The 24,589-nt window shown below is 54.4% G+C and overlaps 1 protein-coding gene across 5 annotated transcripts in view; it reads left to right on the top strand.

The window, feature by feature from the left end:
- Window positions 1-24,419, top strand: part of ERI3 (ERI1 exoribonuclease family member 3) — a 129,283-nt gene extending 104,864 nt beyond the window's left edge. For all 5 annotated transcript variants that reach the window (XM_079901631.1, XM_079901630.1, XM_079901629.1 and 2 more), the window contains one exon: window positions 23,694-24,419. In XM_079901631.1, coding sequence (XP_079757757.1) covers window positions 23,694-23,776 — 83 coding nt within the window. In that variant the 3' untranslated portion in view covers window positions 23,777-24,419. The remainder of the gene's footprint in view (window positions 1-23,693) is intronic.
- The last annotated feature ends 170 nt before the right edge of the window (window positions 24,420-24,589 follow it).

Below are 24,589 nucleotides of genomic sequence, written 5' to 3'. Positions count from 1 at the left end.
CCCTGGGTGGTGCTACGACATTATCATAACCTGTGTACCTTTGGGAGGTATGAGGGGGAGGGGACTGGCAAGATAACACCGAAAGGGTCCAGTCACCTGCTACAGACTGGCCCCTAATCCTGTCCGCAGACATCAGAGGTGCCTAGTGGGGCTGGGCATGCTGAGTGGATGTTCCTGTCCTCGGGGAGCTCACATCCTGGGAGGAGACAGAGACTGAACTGGGCAGTTGCCACCCAGGGTACTCAGGGTCGTGACAGAAACACCTGGGCTGCCCCAAGGGAGGTTTCCCCTGTCCTCAGTTGCCAAGTGGCTTCTACTTCTTCATTTACATTTCACTGACTTCAGGGACACCCCATATCATTCTTATTGGCCCCCAAGGCTCTCCTGGGGTCCAGGGGGAAAGAGAAAGTGGTCAACGGGCCTGGGGAATGGGGAGTACCCCACAACCACTGCTGTTCCCTCCCACAGGAGTTATTTCGTACAGCCTAGAGGAGACCCCAAACCTAGCAAGCTGATAGGCCTTGGAGGTCAGCAGGAAGTTTCCTAGAGAAGATGAGACTTGGGTCAGGGGATGCCTGAAGGATGAATAGGAGTTTGCTAGGTAGGCAGATGGGGGAAGGGTTTTCCACTTTGGGGAAACTGTGTACAAAAGCCCAAAGGCAGGAGGAAGCCTGACATGCTGAGAGGATAATTTTGGATGTCTGCAAGTAGTTTGCCATGACTGGAGTGGAACATTTGGGTTAGGAAGCAGCTAGAAATTAAACGGGGAACAAGCCAGCCTTGAATGCCAGGTTAGAGGGTGTGGCCTTTTGTGAGGTTTTGAGGAGACAGGAAGTTCATGAGTGAGATAAGGACAGGATCAGAGCTCAGATCCAGAATCAGTGAGGCAGTTGGTGCTGTACACACTAGTTCTAAGTAGGTGCTCAACAAATGCTATGGTAGATGAATGGACAGTTAGTGAGTGAGTGGATGAATCAGTGCAAGTGTGACGGGAAAGGGAGGGACCGGAGAACCAAGGCCACTGAGAAGACTTGCATTGGCCCAGGGAAGGAGGAGCTGCCAGAAACTGAGTCTGCCTGGTGGGAGGGGCTGGCAGGACTGGGTTAATGCACCCCACGCAGCCTTGAGTTGGGTGCCCTGCTTCTGTGTATCTGTCCTGGGGGTGTTTGTGAGAGGAAGGGGTTCCTTGTTCCCACTTTCTGCTGCCTCCTGGGACTCATTGATGTCGTTCTTGTTGGTTCACCCATGTTGACTCTGGGTTGGACCCCTGAAGTATTCCCTCTTTCTTCAGAGAAGAAGGTTTTTCCATCTGGGTGGGCCCCAGGGGACAGCCCAAGGCTATGGGTGACAATAAAGTCAGGGCTTTGGAGCCAGAAGCAGTTCAGGCCCTGTGACCTTAGACAAGGGCCAATGCTACCTGCCTCTCGGGGCTGTTGGGAAAGCTCAGCGAGGTCCCCTGTGTGAAGGGCCTGTGCAGTCTGCACACAGTGGCTGCTCAAGGAGCTGCCTCCTCTGTCGCTCTGCCCATGCCAGGGTCTCCCCAGGGCACTGGGGGCTCCTGGCACTTGGTCCTTGTATCTGTGAATGAAGAGGGCTGCCCTGCCAGCTCCTGGCTGGCTCTGAGGTGTGGGTGAGGGTGCTTGGAAGGGGGGGAGGATGCAGGGCATTAATTGGGCTGGGAGAGGCGGGGAGGGGAGGTGCGGGTTTTGAGCGGTGAGGTTAATGGCCCTCGCGCCAAAGAGACAGCTTTAATGAGCTTCAGCTGACGGTGCCCTGAGTTACTGTGCGTGCTAAAAGGGTCGCGCTGTAAGAGTTTGATGTGGACTGTTTCCCAGCCCTGGGGTCAGGGGTCAGCTCCTGTCACTGGCCATTCAGGCTGGTCCTCAGTGACATGGTGCTAATTAACTGTGTGAGGAGCTGCCAGCCCGAAGTGGGGAGTGGTATGTATCTTGCTGGGAGGTGAGGCAGCACTAGTGATGCTGGGTAAGGGCTCTGCAGATCCCACAGCCTGGCCCTCTCCAGGAGCTGCTGGCTTCTCCCACAATGCTGTGGGGGGCAGTGGCGGGGTGTGCAGATCACCGATGACCCTGGGCCCTGGAGGGATCTTCTGAGTCTCCTTCTAAGGTATGTGTGGCAGGGGAAGCCTGTGGGACCTACCTGGCAGGGACTCCTGCTGAGCATTGGGGTGGAGGAGGTGCTGACAGAGTAAGGGGGCAGGCGTGCTGGAGGCGTGGGCTGACGGGCAGGGCAGGGGCCTAGGCTGTGGAAGGGAGGGGCCCACTGGGATCGGTGCGCCCGGCTGAGCTGTTTGAGGGGGAGCCGTAGGGTGTTTGGATAGAGGAGTGATCTGGTCAGAGTTGGGTTCCAGTCAGCACCATCTGAGAGTATGTATAGGGAGGACTAGTGAGGAGAAATCGCAGAAGGGGAGGCCACGGGCGTCGGGGTGGGGGTGTTTGTAATAAGGCATGCGGGAGGTGGTGGTTAGTTCAGGGCCGGCAGTGGCCATGGGGAGGGAGGTGGTGGACGTCTGCCTTGCACCTACTGTGTGTCAGGAGCTGTGGTAGGTGCTGAACGTGCATTGGGAGATGACGGCCACAGGGCCCTGCCCCCACCCAGCTCACAGGTACAGTCGCCAGGATGGGGTGAGGGCTTGGCCCTGGGGACTGAGGAAGAGGTAGGGTTCCAGGATGGAGCTCCGGGCAGAGAGGGGGCTCGGAGGCTGTCCGAGTGGGCTCGTGGTGGGGGAGGGACGCCTCCTCCTGGGGGGCGGATTTGCCCTTGGGAGCCTGGTGGGCAGGTGGCGTGGAGCAGGTTGTAGGTGAGGGGACTGCACATTTGTAGGACTGCTGACTGGCTGGGTCGGCGGGCTCCGTCAGCGCTCTTGGCTCGGGCAGCTTCCGAGGCAGGGCGGCCTCCAGAGGGCACTGCTGAGTGGGCCTTCTTTCATTTCAGCAAGTGGTCAGCACGGCACTCACATTATCTGGGGCGCTAATTTAATTTTCACACTCTCATGAAGGCAGGCATTATCGTTCCCATTTTACAGATTGGGAGGCTCAGGCTTAGTTAAGTGACTTGCTTGAGGTCACACAGGCAGTTGAAGGGAGGAGCCAGGGTTCAAACCCAGGTCCACCTGAGCACAAAGCCTGTGTTCTCACCACCGTGCTGAGCCAGGAGCACCTTTTTGGTCTTGGGCTTTGTGCTGCCAACAGAGATGGTGAGGAAGAAAACAAGCTCACGTTCTCCCTTTCCCTCAGTGTCGTGTAAAACACACAGGTCTTGACAGTCTTCGGTAGCAGCAGCTGAGGAAGAAAGGGGCGGGGGCATCTCCACCCTTCACCCTGCTACAGTCGCCCTTGGAGCCGGGGCCCTAACACTTGGCTTCCGGCCTCCTCCTGACCCCGACAGTTAGTTCTGCACTGTGATTTCTGTTGGCGCTCCACCTTGTGGCCCAGGAAAATCCTGCCCGTATTCCAGGGGCCCCCTCCTCTGGGGATCTTGCCTGGCCCTCCCACTGTGAGCACGCAGAATACATCCCGGGACCCCAGTTATAGGTGATGATCAGGCCCTACGGACTTGACCTCTCTAAGAGCGGGGCCTGGGCCTCCTTCCCTTCTTTCTTTTTGGAAGTCTGCACGGGAAATGTCAGATTTCCCCTGTTGTTGGGACACAGAGGCCCCACAGACTGCTGGTGTCACAGGCGGGGAGAACAGTCGGAACCTTCCCTGGTGCCCAGCTGGGTGGTCTTGCCCTGGCCGCTTACCCTCTCTGCTCAGGGACTGGGGGTCCCAAAGGCTCCAGGTGAGACGGGATGGCCCGACACCAGGTGGGCTCTCTCAGAAGCTTGCTGCCCAGCACAGTTTGGCAAGAGAGCGGGCCGGCAGGTGGCAGGTGGGGCCTGGCCCTGGGGGGCAGTGCTGGCCTGTGGGCTCCCCTGAAGGAGTGGGGTGTCTATCAGAGTCCAGTCAGAGCACATTAGCTCTGTGACACGGATCTCATTAGCGCCCGTGAGAGGTGTCACTGCAGGAGAATCGTCGGTTCAGGGAGATGCTTGTACCAAAAGGAAGAAAGGACAGTGACAGCCTTTTCTCTGCCGCCTCCGCTGCCGCGCTCCCTGGGCTGCCCGCCCTCCTCCTCGTGGGGGGGTGGGGTGCTGGCTAATGAGCTCGTCTGCAGTACAGCTCTGCCTTTCCCTCCTTGAAGTTCCCCGGTCCCTCTGAAGACCTCGGCCCGGGATTAGCACACACCAAACGCCAGCCCCCCTCTTGCCCAGCAGGGAGTTCCTTCTGATCACCTGCTCCTGCTGCTGTGGGCGAGGGAAAGAGGTGGGGTGAAGACAGAGCCACTGGGGGGCACCCTTGGAAGGCTCAAGCCCCTCTGCCTCCCTTGACAGAGTGACCATGCCCACCTCTCTGCAGTGGGCTCTTCCTTCCCAGAATTCCCATCTTCTCCTCCCCTCCCCTCCCCCATGACATCTCCTGCCCAGGCAGCGTCCCCATCCCTGTGGTGAACCCTCCTCCCAAGGGGAGAATGTGGGGACTCTGGCCAGGGGTCCAGCAGGTAGGATGTGGACCCGATCTGACCTTGGGCTTCCTGGCTGAGCTAGGGGTCTTCAGAATCAGCCAGAGCCCAGGCTGGGCTTTGGATGACCTGAGGGTGGTGAAGAGTTGATATGAGGCTTCTGCAGTCATGATAACCCTGTCCCGGAGAGGCAGACGGGTGCCTCACCCCCTCCCCTCTGCTTTGGCCATATTCAGGGCTGGGAGGGGAGGAGTCAGCACAGCTGCCTTATGAGGAGGCGTCAGAGACAGCTGGAGTGTGCTTGTTTCCCCAGCACTACCACTCCCCTACACCACCTCCCGCCTCTCTGCCCCGTCCAGTTCTTTCTAGTGTGTCCCAGAGAAAGTGAGGAGCCAGGGGATGGCCAACCACAAGGAGGGTTAAGTCTCCAGGCATTGACAGGGCCTCCACTGGCCTGCCTGCAATAGTGCTCAGGGCTGCTCACGCCTTCCCCCCTGAGCTGGCACCCTTGGAGTCCAGGGACATCTGAGGAACTGGTCCTTGCCAGATACCAGGCTCTAGTCTTCAGGAGCAACTACAGATGGAAAAATGGATGGACGGATGGATGAGTGTAGTGACAGATAGATGGAGGAGGTTCTGGTGTATGTCTGTGTGTGTTCTGTGTGTGTGAGATGCGCTGGGAAGTACAATCTTTGTTTCCCTACCTTCCTAGCCCCAGGCCTGGCTTGGCCTCCCCTTGTCTCTCTCTGTATCTCCTGTCAAACCATCGCAGACGTAAATGACAAAGAAATCAGAAAGACAGATCAATGCTGGCCAAATTAGCACTTGCAGATAGACTGTGCGGGGATGTCAGCGCCCTGACCCCTGGTGATCTTGCAGCCTCCGCTGCTGATATTATGCAAATTGCATCCATCTGGCAGGACCTGCGTGCTGGCTGCTCCTACTCAGAGGAGTAATGGGCTGGGGGTGGGCAGGAGTGTTGGAGCAAGAGTTGGAGTGAGTGTGTGCGTGTGTGTGCATGTGTGAGCATGTGCTTGAGCGTGTGCGAGGGCGTGCGGTGCCCACCAAGCGCTGGGCGGGGATGGAGCGATTGACAGGGCAGATAAGGGGCTGCATTGGATTCCTTTGGGCTGGGGGATTAGGAGCAGCCACAGATGGGAGATAACCGGACTTCATTTCAGTTTATTTTCCTCCTTATCCCCTCTCCCCACCTTCGCTCCCCGAAAAGCACAGTCTCTGTAGTTTGTGTTTTCATCAATATTTGCAAGTCATTACCACTGGTTTAAGGTGAGAGACAATGTCAGGGCCCAGACAAGGCCAGCCCTTCCCCCAATCCTGTACAGGTCTGGTACCTTGAGAATTAATACCTAGAGCAGTCCAGTCAGCCTTCACTCCACTGGTGTTCACAGCATCCCCTCCTTCCAAGCCCACTGTACTCAAGGGACGATCCATACCTCATGGACCAGCCCTACTAACTTACCTTATCTGACCTCAAGCCACCTGACAGTCCTTAAGCTGGGCCCCTGCCCCTCCCACCTGAAACTGCTGTGTGACATTCCTGCCCCCAAGCTTTGGTTCCAGCATTGGTGCTTCTGCCCCTGGTATCAGCTGGGTCCCCTGGGAGCTGCTCTTTTTTTCTGCAGGGCTCTGGACCCTTCTTCACAGCTCCTTCTGTCCCTGACACTATTGACCCAGCTGGACGAAGCGAGGCCTGTGGCCTGTGGAGAAGGGAATTTGTTTGGTCTGGTCTGAATCCGCCATCCACACCTGTATCCTTCCACAAGATTTGCTGAGTGCCAGATGTAGTACAGAGGACTTTATGTCTGTAATCTCATTGAATTCCCAAACCCTGTGAGGTTGGGGCTGTCACCTCTCCTGTATATAAGGAAACTGAGGCTCAGGAAGGTTGTCATGCACCCAAGGCAGCAGGGCAAGGAAGCGGGAGAGCTAGAATTTAAACACACATCTCTCTAGGGTCAGAGCTCTTAACCACCAAGCTCTCCTGCCACACTGCCATGCCACCAGCCGCAGACACTCACACATCGCCACGCCTGGATCTGTTTAAGGGAACCGCCCTTGCACAGTAGGCAGACAAGTTCCTTCAGCTCCTAGCCTCTGAACACAGACCCTGACCCAGACCAGAACCCCTGCCGGGCTGAAACAGCTGAACCAGCCCGAAGCGGGCAGGATTCAAATGCATCTTGCCCTCAGGAACTGTGTGTCTGAGACAGTTGGGCTGTATCAAGAAGGACACACAGAGGACAGAATGCACCCAGCGGCTGAGCCAGCCCAGGGATATGTCACAGCACGTGGCATCCAGGACCCTGCAGCTCAGGGAGAGGTGCTGAGCCGCTCAGGCCAGCCAGCTGTGGCTGAGGGAATAGCTGTCCCAGGAGCCCCGCCAAAACTGGGTCCCCGCTGTACCCTCCCACCAGGCAAGGTTGGGAGCTGGGAGTGCTGGGGACATGTCCGGGGACATGTGTGCAAGGGGAGCTTGTCCTAATGAGGAGAACATGGCTGCTAGTTAGGCGAGGGGCGGGCGGGGAGCCGCAGAGCTGATTGAAGGCAGGGGCAGGGGTCAGACAATTAGGCCCAGATCCGGCCGTTTGATGTGAGTTCTGAGGCCTCAAAGCCTCCCTTCAGCCCGCTCCCTCCACTCCCTCCTCTCCCTCCTCTTTCCTTTCTTCTTCTGCCCAAAGGCAGGAGGGATGGAAACGCTTACTCTCACTGTTACTATTATTAAACTCTGCAGCAGGCCAGCCAGACCCCAGGACTCCTGCCCACAGGGGGCACCCCAGGCCCCCAGGAGGCTCCTTGGGCCCCAGGGGGGCATCTGGCCGGAAGCCAAGGCCAGCCCGAGGACAGGACGAGATGAGCCCTAGGGCAGGGTAACCCTGCTTGCTTCTCTTGCTTCTGAGGGAGTGAATAAGGTCGCCCAGTGGGGATTTGGTCCTGGAGCTGCCGGGGCCACATCCCAGGCCCGCTTAGACCATCACCTCCAGCAGCTGCCTGGTTCTTTCATATTCTGCCCTGGGGGTTTGGGGGTTAGGGCATGGATCATTCACACTCACAGCCCGTCACACAAATCTTTGTCTGCAGCAGTCACAGCAAAACCTTGCCCCGCAAGATAAAGATACATAGGGCCACATGGCTCCACAGTGCTGTCACAGTCGTACACCAGAGCAGGTCCCCACCCCCCATATGAGGGCCACACGTACCATCACAGGGTCCTTTCACCCACAGGGTCTTGCACAAAAGCCCTGACTGTCTCTGGTGGCAGGGCTCTGGGAGCTAAGCCCCTCCCCTGGGGTAGCTGGGAACCGCAGCCCAACCTGGTATCTAGGGTGGGTGGGTACCCTTCCAGTCCCCCATCCTAGGTAATAAGCCTTGAGAGCTGGTACTGACCAGAGAGTGGGAGGAAGCCAGATTGGGGCGGGGGTGGGGGGGCAGTGGGTAGAGGGAGGGTGGGAGCAGAGATAAATGTTAGCTCATTTCTTCCGTAATTAGTTACTCCCTCATCCCCGCGTTGTAATTGTGAACAAGCTGTAATGTTTAATTAGTCTGTAAATGAAACCCCAATTTCATAATGGCCTGGCTGACAGGGCTAAGTGAGCAGGGGGGGAAGCAGAGGGGAGGTAATCGGGAGGGCCTGCGGGGGGGGGGGGTGGGCAGCAGGCTCATGGGCTCACCTCCTCTCCTCTTCAGCCCCAGCCTGGCCTGTCAGGGGAGGCTCTGTGACTGATCCAGTCCTTGCCCTCCTGCCTTTAACATCCTCTCCACTGGCCCTTCTTACCAGAGAAAGGAGAGGGAAGGGAAGGGTCCTGGCATCCTCCTTCCTCCCTCCCTCCCTCCCCTTCAATTCTCTGGTTGGGATACCACAGTCACAGCCCAAACTAGATGCTTCTGGTTGGAGAAGCTGACTCTGGGGGGCCCAGGCCCTGTGACCCCAGCAAGGATGATCCTTCCTCCCTAGGTCCAACCTTCCCCCTCCCCAAGTCATCCTACTAAGAGGCCCTTGCTTGCTTGCCCCTGGACTTCAGGATCTGGCCCTACACCTCAAGGAGCCAGTGATTGGCACAGGACTGGCTCCTCCCTCTGCAGTCCGACTGCTAAACGTAATCAGCATCCGCGCGCTAGGCCGGCACCCCAGGCCAGACGTTACTCTCGGTAGTTATCTCCGCAGACTGCGATGAACCGGAGCTGCCGCAGGGGGGAGCCCCCGGCCCCATCGCAGCCTCATCGGCCTCTGCCTGTCTCCGCGACAGCATCCTCGCCGTCTGCACGCGCCCCCGCCCCGCCTGCTGCAGCCATAAATCTCAATTTACGAGGGCGGCTCTGGTGGGGGAGGGAGGCAGCGCCGCTAATGACGGCTCCTCAGCCGGATTTTTCATGTTGCACAGTCATAAATTTTTAAGAACAGCATGGGCAGCACGTTAGCGAGTTATCGAGGCTGCCTCCACGCTGGCTGCCTAGTTCCAAGAGAACAGAGACCCGGTAGGGCAGAGGAGGCATTTAGGGCAGGGGTGGGGCCCGGCAGTCAGGCTAGCCTGAAAGCAGGGGTAAGGCTGGGCCAAGCAGGCAGGCTAGCCCGAGCCTTCTCACAGGGCGGGGCAGTGCTGCCAGAGCAGCTCCCAGCCAAGGACAGGCGCACGGGCGCGATCAGGCATGCGGGCACACAGACCATGGTTGGGAGGCGCTGAAGGATGCCTCTGCTCCAGGACTTGACACCATGATGGACGGAGAGCCTGGAGACACATGGATTTTCAAAGTGGCCACTTTGAATAGAATTACACACCCCGATCATGTGCCCAATGAGGTCTCTGCCGTGGCAGAGCTACACTTGGTTCATAAACAAGGTGCCTTTTAGGATTGTCCTCAAGAAGTAGGGTCCCTGGAGTCACCAAGGGAGATCCTTGGGGAAGAGACCCCACAGAGGGGTTAGATCTATGGATATGCGGGAGCCTGGAGCCAGGCTGACCTCATCCTGGTTACGGCCCATCACTTCAGGTTGTGTGCTCCTGGGTGAGTCATTCACCATCCAGGGCCTCTGTTTCTTCCTCTTTAAAATGGGGCTGATGATGGCTCCTACCTCTCAGGCTTACTGTGAGGCTTACCATGAAAGTACTGTAACACCCTGCGAACAGGTTAGCTCGTTCTAACCTCGTCTATTTAGATCTCTGGGGAAGGATCTCCCCAGAGAGAGATTCGCTCTTGTGCGGTCATTCATTCAGCAGGTGTTTGCTGGCATCTTGTGGGTGCCCCGTCCAGTGCTGGGTTTTCAGAGGTGAGGCAGGTTCCTTCCTGGGGGGTGATGTGAGCATTGTGGCCGAGGCCGTTCAGTGTCCCCAGCCCTGGCCTGTCACGGGCACACCTAAGCCTCAGGGTGCTAAGGCCCACACTGGCCCCCTCAGAAGCCTCCAGGCCAGATGCTCGCCTGAGTTTCCTGATCTGTGCAGTTGAAGGTTCATAATCTTGACTGCCACTCCGGTGTCACAGGCGCAAGGTCAGGCAATTGTATGTCACTCAGGTCGGCAGAGGTGGTGTGAGTGTGTGCTTGTGTCCGGGTGTTCAGGAGGACTCTTTGCTAATCCGCCGGGACAGATGCTGGTCATTCAGGGAGAAGAGTGCTCCTTTCTCAAGCCTCTCTCCTCGTGCCCCGTGCGCGGCAGCACAATGCCCTCCCTCATTTTCTGGAACCTGCCATGCCTTCGCTCACCTCAGGGCCTTCCCACGTGGCTTTATTTTCCTTGGGAGCCCCCATTCCCACGCTTGGCCTAATCAAGTCCCGCTCCTCCTGCAGAGCACAGCTCAGTTTGCTTTTCAAGGAAGCTTCCCCGACTCGTAGCCTTGGTCAGCGCCCCTCCTCTGTGCACTCCCCCTTTGGAGCATCCCGTCACAGTCCTCATTAAGAAGTTGTTTAATGCCTCTCTCCCCCACTAGATTGTAAGTTCCCTGAGGGCAGGAATTTATGTCTGTTTCGTTCAGCTTGTATCCCCAAAGCATATCATAGTGTCTGACTCTTGGGGATAGATAGTGAGTAAAATGTGTTGATTTGAATTGAGTTAAATTGAGCTGAGGTGGCCCGGCCCACCCCTGGGTGCCAGGGCAGGGGGAGGGGGCTAGGGAAGTGCCTGGAGCTGAGGTGGTTCCCATTAGTCCTCATGATTAATTCACAGCCACACTGTGATGGAGTGGGCTTGTCCCCAGTCAGCGCCTCCGCTGGGGCCCACCTGTTAGCGACAAACAAACAAAGGGGATAAATAATGCATTGGGAGCTGAGCCAGGCAAGGCAGCGGTATTGAAATTAATAGGGATTAGCTGAGCAGCTTGAGGATGAAATATTTACCAGGTGGGACTGGGCTTAGGGAGGGCAGCCCCCCTCCCAGAGTCCCCAGGCATCGCCAGGCCCTTTTCCAGGGCATCATTGGCGGGGTGTACGGAGCCCCAGCACCACAGCTTCTGCCCCCAGATGTCTTGGTTCAGGACAGGCTGGCCAGGTCACTTGAGAGCTCAGGTCCCAGCCAGTCTCCTGGCACAGCAGGTCCTGAGGAAATGAAGGTACTAGGAAGGAGTGGAGGTGGGGAAGGGGCCGAAGCCACTGGCACGTTGGAATCTAAGGAAGGACCGTGACTGATTTTCAGGGCCTGGGCCTGTCTGGGCTTCAGGTGGCAAATGTCAGGGCTGGAGTAGGCTCACCTGTGATCTTGTCCCTCCACCCTTCCCTCTTTCTTTTCCTCCAGTCCTTCCTTCCCTACACTTAATACATATTTACTGAGGGCCTCTGTTGAGGTAACCTTAGTGCCCCCAAAGGGTTTGTGGTCCAACAGGGAGTGACAGAGGCAGTCACATGGAGGAACATGGGTGCTGTGGGAACACACAGAAGGGGTTCCTAACGCCTACATGGGGGCGCAGGTAAGGCACCTCAGGAAACCACAGCAAGCCTCCATCCCTCAGGATAGACGAGGGGGCACTCCAGTGGGGGAGGAGCTTCCCAGGCAGAAGGAAGAGCACGTGAAAAAACCCACGAGGGAGAAGAGGCAGAACTCCGCGGTCCAACAGGAGAGTGGGAAAGATGAGGCCCGAGGGGGACACCTGGGCAGATCCCCAGGACTTAATGTAGAAGTTTGGATGCTATCCTGAGAGCAGTGAGGCACCGTTGGAAGTGGTGGTGATGGTTGTTGTTTTAATTATTAACTCTTAAACTTTTTACTTGGAACTCATTTTACATTTGCAGAAGGCTTTCTTACCCATCTTTACCTAGTGTTAACATCTTACCCAATCATAGTACAACTATCAGCACCAGGCCACTAACATTGGTATTACTTTACTGTTAACTAAACGAAAGGCCTCACTTCAGTTTCACCAGCATTTCTACTGATGTCCTTTTTCAGTTCCAGGATCATTGAAGGGGTTTAAGACAGGCAGTGAAATGACCAGATTTGTGGCTTAGAAGGACGCTATAGAGGAGATTGGCTGGGGCACTGATGTTACCTGGATGAGGGAGGGTGGTGCCCTGGACCAGGATGGTGGTAGTAGGAATACAGGTTTAGAAACTATGGGAAAATATATGGTAATTAAAGCTTAGGGGTGGATAAGTTTGTCCAGGGAGAGTGCAGACAGTAAAAAGGGAAGAATTCCAACGACCACTCTTAGCAACACCCACCTCTTAGGGGTAGTCAGGAGAAAAGGCAGGCGCAGACAGGGGAGCTGGAGGAGGGTAGTGGAGAAAAGGTGGTGTCACTGAAACCGAGGGAAGAGTTTCAAGGCATGAGTCGGTCCACTGGGTTGATCTAAACCTGAAAAGCTTCCATTGGACTTCAGCCCCATGAGGCCATAAGGATTGTTAGAGAAAGCAGTTTGGTAAGGCGCTGCTGGGGGAAATCAGATCACAGGGTGGGAGAGGAGGAAATGAGACCTTTGGCTACGAAAGGGAGGAAAGATGGGGTCTTAGCCACATGGGAAGAGGGGAAAGGAATTAAAGGGAGCTTGTTTTTAAAGATGGGAGAGATTTAATATATTTACATGTTTACATGAAGGAACCAGTGCAGAAGAAGCAACTGAAGCTATATCAGAGAGAAAGGGGGTTACTCACAAAGTAAGACCCTTGAAAAGGCAGTCGGGTCAGACTCCAGAAGCCAGGTGGAGTGGGGGGATGGGCTTCAGAAGTGACATCAGGACAGTTCCTCTCGTGTATCAGGATGAAAGGCGAGGACTGGCACAGGTGCAGGGGTGTGGCTTCTGTGTTTCCTGTGAAGTAGAAGATGAGGTTGTGTGGGTGAGAGGGTCAGGGCGATGTTGGGGGTAGGGAGTTTGAGAGTTGTGGAAAGTAGAGAAAGTTGGAAATTGAACTAGCAAGAAAGGGAGAGAGAGCATGCACACTGATCAGGCACATAGGAAATGGGGCAGTTTTATACACCCAGCTGAGGTTGATGACTATGATTTTATGAGTTGCCTGAATCTGTAAGGTTTCAGTTTTCTCTTATCACACTCAGCCCAGATGTAAGCATAGAGAAGGCAGTGTTTGGGTTTTTCCAGGCAAGGGTGATGGGAGAAAAGGGGAGCAAGAGAGTTGAGACGATTGGCAAGAAAGGACTAAGATGATGGACCATGGAATCCAAGCTCCAAAGCGAGGTGTATCAGTTATGTTGCTAGGACAGAAACTGCTTGGTATGTACCCAATAGCCATTGACCTTCTTCCTCACTAAACAGAGACCCTGGATAATTAGGGGCAGCAGGGGGTACCCAGTTAAAAGACTACTTTTCTTTTTTAGTTTCTCATACAGCTGGATATGGTTATGTCTCTGAGTTCTGGCTAGTGAGATAAAAGGAAAAGTGTGTGGGTCCTCCAGGAACAATACTGAAAGGGAAATGACTTAGCTGGAAAGTACATTATTCTTGCTTTTTCCTTCTTCCTCTTTCCTAAAATGTGGACGTGATGGTTGGAGCTTCAGCAGCCATTTTGGACCATAAGATAACCTGGAAATTGGAAACGACATGCTAAGAAGGGCAGGGGAGAAAGAAGCCTTGAGTCTCATGATTTTGTGTTGCCGTGGGACTTTGAAAAAGTCAACTTAAATTGCAAGTCAGAGACATAAAAATCCTTTCTCTGTAAAGTTGTATTTTCTTCCCTCTGTTTTCACCTGGGTTCCCACCTAAACTTGACTCTTTTAGCCTTTATGGTAACATGGCCTGTGTCCTGAGATACAGCAGGAGACAATTTGAGAAAATTTTTGTTTGTTTGTTTTATAAATTTGTTTATTTTTGGCTGCGTTGGGTCTTTGTTGCTGCGTGCAGGCTTTCTCTAGTTGCGGCGAGCGGGGGCTACTCTTCATTGAGGTGCACAGGCTTTTCATTGTGGTGGCTTCTCTTTTTGTGGTGCACGGGCTCTAGGCACGCAGGCTTCAGTAGTTGTGGCATGCGGGCTCAGTAGTTGTGGTGCATGGGCTTAGTTGCTCCACGGCATGTGGGATCTTCCGGACCAGGGCTCGAACCCGTGTCCCCTGTGTTGGCAGGCGGATTCTTAACCACTGCACCACCAGGGAAGCCCTGAGCAAATGTTTTAAGAGAGCATACCAAGGGTTACCAGCTTCCTAGCCTGAAATAGCGTCCTCATTGCCCTTTGCCTCCCTTCATTTGTTTTGTCATTCTCTTTCCTGCCTTTACATTCTGTATGTTAGTAAGCTTTTGGCTACAAGAAAAAGAAAACCCAATTTAAATCTTAAATAATAAGAGGGTTTATTCCCTCACCAAAGAGCTAAGGTGATCCTAGGGTTGGTTAATTCAGCATCTCAGCAATGTCATCAAGGACCCAGATTTTTTTCCATTGTTCTGTTCTTTTATCTTCAGCATGTTCTTCACAGGCTAAGTCCCCTCAAGGTTGGAATATGGCTTCTGCAGTCCCAGACATTATGTGCAGACATGAAAACATCCAGCAGAATATACAGGACTATTTTCCCCTCATGGTTCTCTTCGTGAGAGTGAAGAAATTTTCCTTGAAGGTCTTTCAGCAAACTTACCGTCATATCCCAGTAGCCAGAACACTTGGCCACTCCTAAACCCATGGCTGGCAAGGGGGTAGGGTCCCCACAAATGGCTCAGACCATGGAGGTTTCCCTTGGTCAGGGAGGGAGGAGTGGGCTCTGCCAGCTTCGCAGAAGGGGAGTGGCTGTTGGGTAAGCAGTCAAAAGTGGACGGGGAAAAAGGTGAACACAGGAGAGGGATGTATCTGGAGATATTAGGGATGTAAACAGTTTCGAGGTTCCAGTGAGATGAAAGAAAAAGCATATTATCACCAGTAACTGGGAATATTTGAATTTAACATTTCAAAGGGAGAACAGTGGAGGATGTTAGCAAGGTGGAGTGTGTGACTGTGGAAATGGGTGAAAATAAGGTATAATGGAAATGGTTGTTAGTGCTGAGGTCGAAGAACAAGAGGCTGGCGGCAAGTTTCTCAAATGACAGGATGTAGAGGCTGTGACAGGCAGGGCTCTCGGGAAGGAGGTGACCGTGGTCTGGATTGATAGCACGTGCTCACAGGAAAGGCCTCAGATATGCTGCTGGCACATGGGTCTGGGGCCAGGTCACAGGTGCCTGGGGCATACACACAAGTAGCCTAACCTCTCCCTATCCCTGTGTCTCCATTTTGGAAAGAATCTGCCCTGATTGGTCAGGCCAGTCTGGAAGGGTGTGAAGCCCTGTCACCTTCCTGTTGGAGCCACTCAAGGACCCCCAGAAGACAGTCCCACAGGAGACCCCTAGGGACAGGGTCAGGTGGGAGCTCGGTTGGGGCAGAAGTGGCTGCCAGGGACGGCAGAGGCGCTCAGCTGTTCTCAGTAGCCACCTCTTCCCCTGTCCCCTCCCAGGCCAGGTCCCCTTCACTTTGCCTTAGGTTATCAGGCACTTTTATCTGTGGCGTCCAGAGCCAAGAGGAGGGCGAGGCTTCTTGGCCCCTCTACCTGGATGGGGCCTTGGCTGGGGATGAGTGAGGGGAGGCGGGCACCCGTTGTAATGGCCAGAGCAGCCGCCCTGTTACTACGGCGTATTTCACTTTTAATTCTGACATATAATGTAATGATCTTTTTTAAGGCCCGATGATATTATCTGCCTGACTAGATTATTGAGTCTTCATCATCTCCAGATAAATTTATGGCCAGGACAAGGCTCAGGATTTATCATCAGTCAATAGAGCTCGATACTCTAACAAGGCGTGTAATAAGATATACATATTTAATGATCCAAGGGGAGGAGCGCTAATGGGAACCCAGAGTGAGTGGTCCACGGGCCGGGGCTCTGCCCTAGGGCTGCCATAGCTGGAGGGGCATGGATGTGGTCTTTGCCCCGTGGTCCCCAACTCTGGTCGTTCTCAGGACTGCCTCGGTCTCCTCCTCCTCAAGCCCCTGAGGAAGAAGCACTAGGGACAGTGTCAGAGCTGGGGCCCAGAGGGCATACACGCGCCCCACTGGGAACTCCTCTCCCTGCTCCCGGGCCTTGGAGGGGTTGGGGTGTCCTTAGACCTGTACGTCCAGGCCCCTGAGCATGAGGGTGGGCCCACAAAGGGAGGGAGTGCCGGGGCTATGTGCCCAGCCCGCGCTGATGGTGACGGATGGTTTTTCATTACAGCCTCTCAGGTCCTGCCCGCGCCCTGTGTGGAAATTCTATTTATTCCCTAATTTGTAAAAATTCCCTCTTTATCTGATCCCAATCAGGGCGGGGTAATTGGCTCTCTGGGGCAGCGGCTGGGGTCCTTGATGAAGAGCTATGTGGATGTACCCAGCCCGGCCCCCGCCCAGCCCGCCACCAGGGCCCACAATTAATAATGATTTGCAAATGGCAGACAAGCAATAACACAGAAAGATGTGGCATCCACGCTGCCTCTTCATTTCCTCCCCTCGCAGATATAAATGGCCACAGAACAAAAACCCAGCACTATAAATTCTGGAATTAGTTATTCACTGGGATAAATGGGGCCTGGAGCCACCAGCCCCTCTCCCGCCACCCTTCTTGCCTACTTTCCCCAGTCCGAGTCTGTCCCCAGGTGTGTTCCTGAGCCTGGCCCCTGGCTCTTCTGCGTCTTTGGCTCCCAGCTCAGTTCCCCAGCTTCCTCTTAGACCCTTCTCCACCACTCTAGCTGCCCCTTCCTGTGTGGCCCAGAATTGGGAGTAGACACGGGTCTGTAGCTTCCTCAGCCTCCGCCTCTTCTCACTGACCTCTCTGGCTGCCCAGTCTGGCTCCTGTCCCCACTCTGCACTGGGGTTTAAATGAAGTTGATATGTCCTGCCAGGCCTGGGAGTCTGGACCTGGGTTAGTCTTGGGTGTATGGGACCTGTCCAGTCATTTGCCTGGCCAGGTTTGAGTTGGGCTCCTGGTGGCCAGATGTCCTGTTAAGTGATGCTGTGCTTACTGGTCAGGCTGTTGTGGGCTGTTGGCACAGGCGTTTCTGGGCACTGTGCCCTCTCGGCCAGGCGCATCCTCTCCCCGCCCCCCAAGTGGCTGTGAGCTGGCGGGTAATGGGCGTGTAATGGCCTCATTTCCATGCCCGGCCTCCAGAAGCGGCGGTAAGTGTTTGATTGCCTTAATTTCTAAACACATCATTATCCCAGCTTTACCAGCGCTTAATAAACACTTTATGAGGATTTTTTTAAAAACATCTTTGGTCCGCATACTTCTCCGAAGTGATAAACTCTAATTAAGTCTAATATTTAAAAATATGGTAATGGTGAGTTGTTTGAATAAGTGGACTGCATTTCTGTAATTTCATTATTACGTAAAACACGCTAATTATTTGGAGCGCGCTTATTACGGAGAGAGAAATCGCCTGCTAATCAAGATGAAATTGCCTTTTCCCCTTATTGTGGAACCACCGTCATCCTTCACCATCAGCCCTGTGGCACCTCCAGGCACCTCGGTGGGGTGGAGGGGGGATGCGGGGAGGGGCTGGAAGAAGGGGTCACTTTGGAGTTGAGGCTATAACGACCTGTCTGGGGGGAGGGGGAGGGAGCCGTGGGAGCCGTGTCAGTGGGGAGAAGGGAATCTATGTCTGGAGGGTGTGTCGGGTGGGCCAAGGTCACCCTGTCTGGAGGCCCAGGGGACTCTGTGGGCCACATCTGGGACAAGGAGCAGGGGTTGGGGGATATCAGGGTATTTCTGTTAGAATAACAATATTATTATTGGATATTATTGGAATAACGACACCAATACTACTACTAATAACTAACCCAGCCACTGTTTTAAGCACTTCACAAATAAAAACTCATTTCATCTTTTTAACAACCCTTTGAGAGAAGTAGTTGCTATAATTATCATTATTATTCCCATTTTAAAGGAGAAGAATCCAAAAACAGAGGTTAAATAAAGTACAGTAATTTGCTCAAGTTCACACAGTTACTAAGTGATGGAGGTTGGATTCGAACCCAGAATCTAAGGATATATAGGGGCCCTCTGCTGGTTTAGTCCTAAATTCCCTGCCTTGGCTTCCTTTCTTCTGAGTTCCTATTTGCTGTTGTGCCCTGAATTGCACCCAGCCATGGCCTGAGATGCTGGCCCCCAGCACCGAGTTGCCGATTTAGCAATAAAAATATAGGAACATCAGTTAAATTAGAATTTAAACAGATAAACAGCAAATAATTTTTTTAGCATAAGTGTGTCCCATGTGGGGCTGGGGACATATTTGATCCGGCAGTCCCACTGACACTTGGCGCTCAGGCACGCTGCTGCCAAGGTGTCCTGACAGACAGAAAGAGGTGGAAACAAGATGAGGTTCTAGAATGTTGACACGCGCCAGGTTCTTGCTCTCTTTTCCTTGTCATGGTTCCTGCTCCTTGTGCTGTTCTCTCCACCCATCTTTGCTCCGTGGGCTCCGGCCCCGTTCCTCACCAGCACCTGGAGATCACTCATAAGGTGTGTTGCCAAGCTGAGCTTTTTAGGCAGGAGGCCTCAGGTTGTGTCTAAGGCTTCCTTTAGGGCACACTGCCTCACAGCCCTGTAAGGTCAGCGGCTTGTCACCCTGCTGCTCCAGGTGTCCTCTCAATCTGGTTTGCCTCTTTGATCACTTCACGTTCATTCTCTTTCCTGGCTCCCACAGATCCATGTGTGGGGATGGTATATAAGACAGAGGCATCGTTTCAAAAGCATGGGGCAGGTGTGGACAGTTTGATCAATGGCGACAGGACAACTGGCTACCCACTAGGGGAAAAATAAAGTTAGATCTTCTACTTCTCACCACATACAAAAGTAAATTCCAGACAGATTAAAAAATTAAATACAAAAAGTATCCAAAGAAAATACATGCTAGTTTTCTAATAACACTGGGATAGAGAAGTCCTGTTTAAGCAAGATACAAAGCCCAGAAGCCATAAAAGAAATGCCTGATAAGTTTAGCTGTCTCATAGACGTCTCAAGACTTAATACATCCGAAGGTACGTTCATCACTGCCCCAAACCTGCACCTTCTCTGGTTTGCCTCATCTCGGTGAGTGGCACTCAGATCCTAGACGCATCCCTCCTCCAGCCCTCCCAGTCCCCTCACTAAGTCTTGCTCATTCTATTTCCTAAAAATCTCTTGCCTCCATCTGCTTCTCCACATCACCAGTATATCTCCACCTCCATTTCCACCGCCACTGGCCTAGTTCTGGGCTACCATTTCTGGCCTGGACCAGAAATACATAGTAGAGTCTGCTAGTTGCTGTCTCTGCCTTCCGCGTTAATACCTGTAATCCTTGAAAGATAATTCTGAAACACAAATCGGGTCCTGTCATGCTCCTCCTCAAACACATAAGTCTCCCCATCATTCCCAGAACAGTGAAATTATAAGCTCCTTAGTCTGGCATTCGGGGCTCTGCAGAGTTTCTTCTAGATGGCCACTGCTGACCTCGCCACCTTCATCTCGCCGCTCCCCTGCCTCTTATTCTTCATCATCCCCCACCTGCTCAACTTAAATTTGTGGGGCACACTCCACATTTCCCCTCCAGAAATGTGCCTGTGCTGTTCCGTATGCTGAGAACACCTCCCCACGTCAACCCCAACTTGCTGGCCGGCCCTCTCTGCATGTTTAACTTCGTCCTCCCAGGAACCCTTTCCTGAACCTTGGACTGAACAAAGTGCCCTTTTTTGTGCCTCCTTCTCTCATAGCACTGCTCACACTGCACCACTTATAGATGCAGTCTCTGAGCTCTTCGAGGGCAGGGAGCTGCAGAGTCTGCAGCCCTGTGGCCCAGCATGGCCCTGCGCAGCCGGCACACAGAAGGTGTCAGTGTGTATTTGCTGAATGAATGAGTGCATGAATAGATGGCCTTCCAAGAGCTTCCTTGGGTCCCTTCCCTCCTGAGGGTGGCCCTGGCCCAGGCTCTGCATCCTGTCCTCTACCGTTCAACTCCCAGACAAGTGCAGCCAACTGGAGCGTGTCAGCCTCAGGTGGTTGCCCTGTGTGTGTTCTTGCCGGCTGTCCTAAGCGATCTGAGCCACCCTTCCACTAGCAGCTGTTTTGCCAAGCAGATATTTGACTACCCTTGGAGCCAGCCAGCAAGCTCATCCTTTGTTAGGTGCTGGCCCCCACTCACCTCTCTGAGGGGTTTATGCAGCCGACCCCTGCATTACAGCCTTGGCAATATAAAAACATGAAAAATTAATTCCAACATTAAAAATATTAATGCCCCCCAAAAGAAGAGGGCAATCTTGTCACGAGTTGATGTTCCTGCAGGAACATAAAAACAGGTTAGTCTTCTAGAATTTGGAGGTGAGGAAGACCTACTCTTGGAGGCCTCCATTGTGGGCACGAGGCTTCCTGCCCCCGACCTCAGAACAGCCTCAGGCTGGCCTCAGTAGCTCAATGACGTGCCACAAGGTGGGGCTGCTGACCCAGATGGCCCCAGAGCTTCGAGCAGAGGACTTTCTGGGAGGCTCACCCGGTGCTCTCTCTGAACTTACGGTCTATTAAAAGCTCAGATTTGTCTCTGTGCTGATCAGTGGGTTGCACTGACTCTTAGGTTGGCTTTCAGGGCTGTCTTCCCCAGTCTGGGTCTCTCTTCATTGTGGTGGGCCAGTTGCAACAAGTTAAGACTCCAGAATCCCCAGTGGACAGGGTCAGTAGTCAGTTTGTGGCGCGAGTGACAAGTGGTTTCACCAAGTGTGCTGCTGGCCCCTGTGTAATCTGTGCCACAGATTGTACAGTATACACCTTCTCACCATTGGGTCATCCAGAAAACTAGCATCCTTGCCTTCCCTTCAAGAAGAGAGGAGGTATTCCACACACAGCATGTGCAGACATGTGGGTGTATCACCCGTTCAGTCCTCCCAGTAACACTGAGGTAGTATCTGTTGTCACCCCTAGTGAACCTGAAGTTTGGAGAAACTCGGCACTTGCCGCAGGGCACACAGCCAGTGGGCGAAGTTAAAACTACAAACAGGTCTGACTCCAAAACCCACTTTGTCATTTTCAGAAAACATAAGTGGTTCCTTGAGGTTGGAATCCGGGCGTTGGGAGTAGAGAGTGACGGGGGTGAGACCAGAGATAGCAGGGATCTGTTTTTGCAGGGCCTTTAACTTTAAGTCATAATAAGGAATGTGTAGACTTGAAAGTAAGGGCAGGGGAGCCACTGAAGGGATTTAAAGAGAAAAGAACGTGATCAGATTTGTGTGAGAAAGATCATTTTGGCTGTAAGAGAATGGATTAAAGGGAAAAGAAAGAGGACCAGCTGCTGTTGTAAGAGCAGGAGATGATGGGGTCTGGACTGGGAAGTGGTGCCAGAATGAAGGGAAGTAGATGATGAGACAGAGAAGAAGATACAGCCTGCAGTTCACGCTTGATTGGATTTGGGGGGAAGGCAGGATGTCAAGCTTGAATCAGGTTTCTTCTGGGACATTTGGGAGTGCCATTCACTGGGATGGAGAACATAGGGGAGAGGAGCTTGGGGGAGAAAATTAGTTCACTGCTGGACGTTTTGAGTTTGTATAGATACTTAGGAAGAGAGGTTCCAGAGGTGTTTGGATCTGTGGTCTGGAGCTCAGGAGAGAGGCCCAGACGAGACAGCAATTTTCAGAAGCTCAGGATGTGGATGAAGCCATCTGGCATGTAGAGTGGGGAGAGGTCAGGGGCAAGACTGGGGCACATGGACCTTTGCCCAGCTCCAGACAAGGCACAGGTGGGAAGTCAGTGCTCCCCCACTGGATGGCTGGTGGCCTGGGGGGAGGAGCTGGGCACATTCACTTGGGCCAGGGGAGGTAGATTGAGCAATTTGTCCAGCAATGAGGGAGGAGCCAGATGAAGTCAATAGAAAACTAATTTTCTTTTCTGCTGGAAGAAATGAGGTGTGTGGCCGCTGGATAATTGCAGATAACGAGGGGACTTATTCTTAATATGCACAGCGGCCACGGTCCCCAGAGTGCCGGAGACAGCAAGGATCGGAGGGGCCCTGACAAGGCCAGATTTATTTGGGAAGAAAATCACCTATCGTGGCCCTTTCAACGGTGCCGTGACAGCCCCTGGGCCCTGTCATAAACCCTCCCCACTCCTGAGGCCCGCCCCTCCTGCACAGCCATTCCTGCCCCATTCCCCTTCCTGTCGACTACCTAGCTCCTCCCATCACAGCCCCCTCCCTCCACCCTCTACCCCCACAGCACAGGCGTGCACACTAAGGGAGACAAATGACGGGGCCTCAGCTGAGCGGGGCGCGTGTCCGGCCCATAAACCATGGGGATGGGTCACGTCTGGAGTTGCCATGGCCGCCACTACCCACCCATCTGTCTTCTCACTGTTCCGCCTCACACCAGCCTTCATGGCTTCCCGAGCACCTAGAGGAACAAGGTGTCCCTGTGCCTGGGTCACCTGTCCATGCCCACATCCACTGTAGCTACGTTCATACTGAGCTCTGAGAGACAGGACCCCGTGTGACTTGTCTGGCCTGACCTAGAGAGCTGTCTGCTGAGCGCCAGGTCTGCAGAGCTGGTGTCTGGCTGATGATACAGGACCTGGCCTGACCAGACTCCTCTCACTCCCACAGTCTTTTTCTAGCTCTGGTGGATCCCCTTTCCTGCTAAGGTCCTGGCAAGGGCAGGCTGGGAGCTCAGTGCAAGGGGTTGGTCCTTGACAGACGCAGGGGCCTCGTGACCCCACCTTGACCTTACCACCCCCACACCTGATTATGACATCGACGTACTTCTGCCACCACAGCATCGACCCCACGAGGGCGGTGGCAGCTGAGGTCCTGGTTATGGCACAGGAGCAGAGCACCTATGGGAGGTGGGAGGGGGATGGAAGAAGAGGCAGGTGAGGGAGTCGGGGCCCATGACCATGATACTGAGGCTCCAGAAGTACCTGTTCCTGTGGCCACCGGGGTCTAGGACAGTTTTCACCATGGAGTTTCTTACGGCAGTCAATACCGAGGAAACTGCTGTGACAGGGTCTGGCAGGCGCAGATGTCTTTAATCTGAGATATGGCCAGAGACAGGGCTGAAGCCTGCCGGGGTGGGAGAGGCAGGGCTTGGGCTGAGCTACACAGGCGTGTCTGGTAGAAGGCTGCCGGCCAGGGTGTTTGTTAGGAGGACCACAGACCCGGCCCCTCTCCACTGGCCTGGGCTGCACAGGAGCAGGCGCCCAGGCGGTAGCTGCTGGAGCACGTGAGCCTGGGACCCCGGCCCGGAAGTGCCGAGACTTGTGCCTTGTCACCAGTGATCATGGCCTGGGCCACATCTCCCACACACATGCAAGTGCCGGCAAAGTCACCCTGGCCGTGGGCGTGATGAATGGCTGCACAGTAATGAAATGGAGACATCAAGACGGGTGGCGGGAAGACGGAGTGTGGCAGACGGGCCGTCCCCACGCGGCGGCAACAAGAAGGATCGCCCAGCGGCCGGGGGCCGTCAAGGGAGAAATTACACATTTACTCTGCCTTTTTCTTACTGCGACGGTGCCCATACATCACCGCTGGGGCCAGGGAGGGACACGCCGGCCAATTTCCAGCATGAGTTATGGGACTCAGAAGCATTGAGACCAGGCTTCTTGCTGGCCCAGCATCACCCGGCCTAACCTGAAGCTGGAGTTGCTGCCACCTGGGGGGAGGACCCACTGGTTTAGAGCCTATGGCTCCTGAATCTGAACCTGCCTCCCACCCCCACCCGTGTACCTCTGGGCCCACAGGGGAAGGCTCTGGGGCCCATCTAAATGTCTTCTCTTCCTCTTTTCAGATGACTGCAAGAACATCGCCAACATCATGAAGACACTCGCATACCGAGGCTTCATCTTCAAGCAGACATCAAAGCCGTTCTGACTGGCCGAGGATGGGATGGGGCAGGACAGGGTAGCTGCTTGGCCCAGCCCAAAACCCTCCTCTCCCTCACCAGAGGGGCAAAGGGAGAGTGGCACAGCTCTACGTCCAGAGTGTCCCCCAGCCCGCCCTGTGGGCTTGTGTCCTGGGTAAGGCTTGGCCACTTGGCCCCTCTGGAACAGACACTTTGTGCCCCCTACCCCCTCCCCTCAACCTCAGCCCAGCATCAGGCCCTCCCATTGTGGGCCTGGGCTGGGGGACCTCCTCCTCACTGTCTCCTCCCAGTACAGGCTTCTTGCTGGGGCCACCGAGCCCCCCTGTGCCCCCTCCCATCTGTAGTGCATGGTGTGTGGTGCCCCCAGGGCTCCAGGACAGATCAGGCCCCACCTTGTGTCTACCCCCATCCCCGCTGTGAACGTGCCACTGAATAAAGTCGGGGAAACGAGGCCCTGGGTGTGTGTGTGGACCAGGCAGTGCCGTGCCTGACACTGTCTGGATGTGCAGGGGTTACAGCATATGCCAGGCTGCCCTGTGCTCAAGGCCACCAGTAGAGCTGGCAGTCTCTGGAGCACCTAGGGGACCCACACCGAATATGCACAGGGCCCTGGGGACTGTCTGAGCACAAGGCTGTGTTCAAAGCAGCCGGTGTCTACGGTCACTGCTGTGTGTGAACCAACCTGAGTGCAGAACCACGGGTGTTCCTGGATACAGGTGTCTGGGCAAAGCTGGTCAGTGGTTAAAGGGCTGCTAAGGGCCTCAGTGCAGGCAAGCCCCAGCGCCATCCCCATGGAGTGGGTACGGTGATCCCCCTCCTGC

This window comes from Stenella coeruleoalba (assembly GCF_951394435.1).
Source record: "Stenella coeruleoalba genome assembly, chromosome: 1".
NCBI classification, from domain to species: Eukaryota; Metazoa; Chordata; class Mammalia; order Artiodactyla; family Delphinidae; genus Stenella; species Stenella coeruleoalba.
The sequence above is the reverse complement of the archived record's forward strand: the minus strand, read 5'-3'. Positions and strand labels throughout refer to the sequence as shown.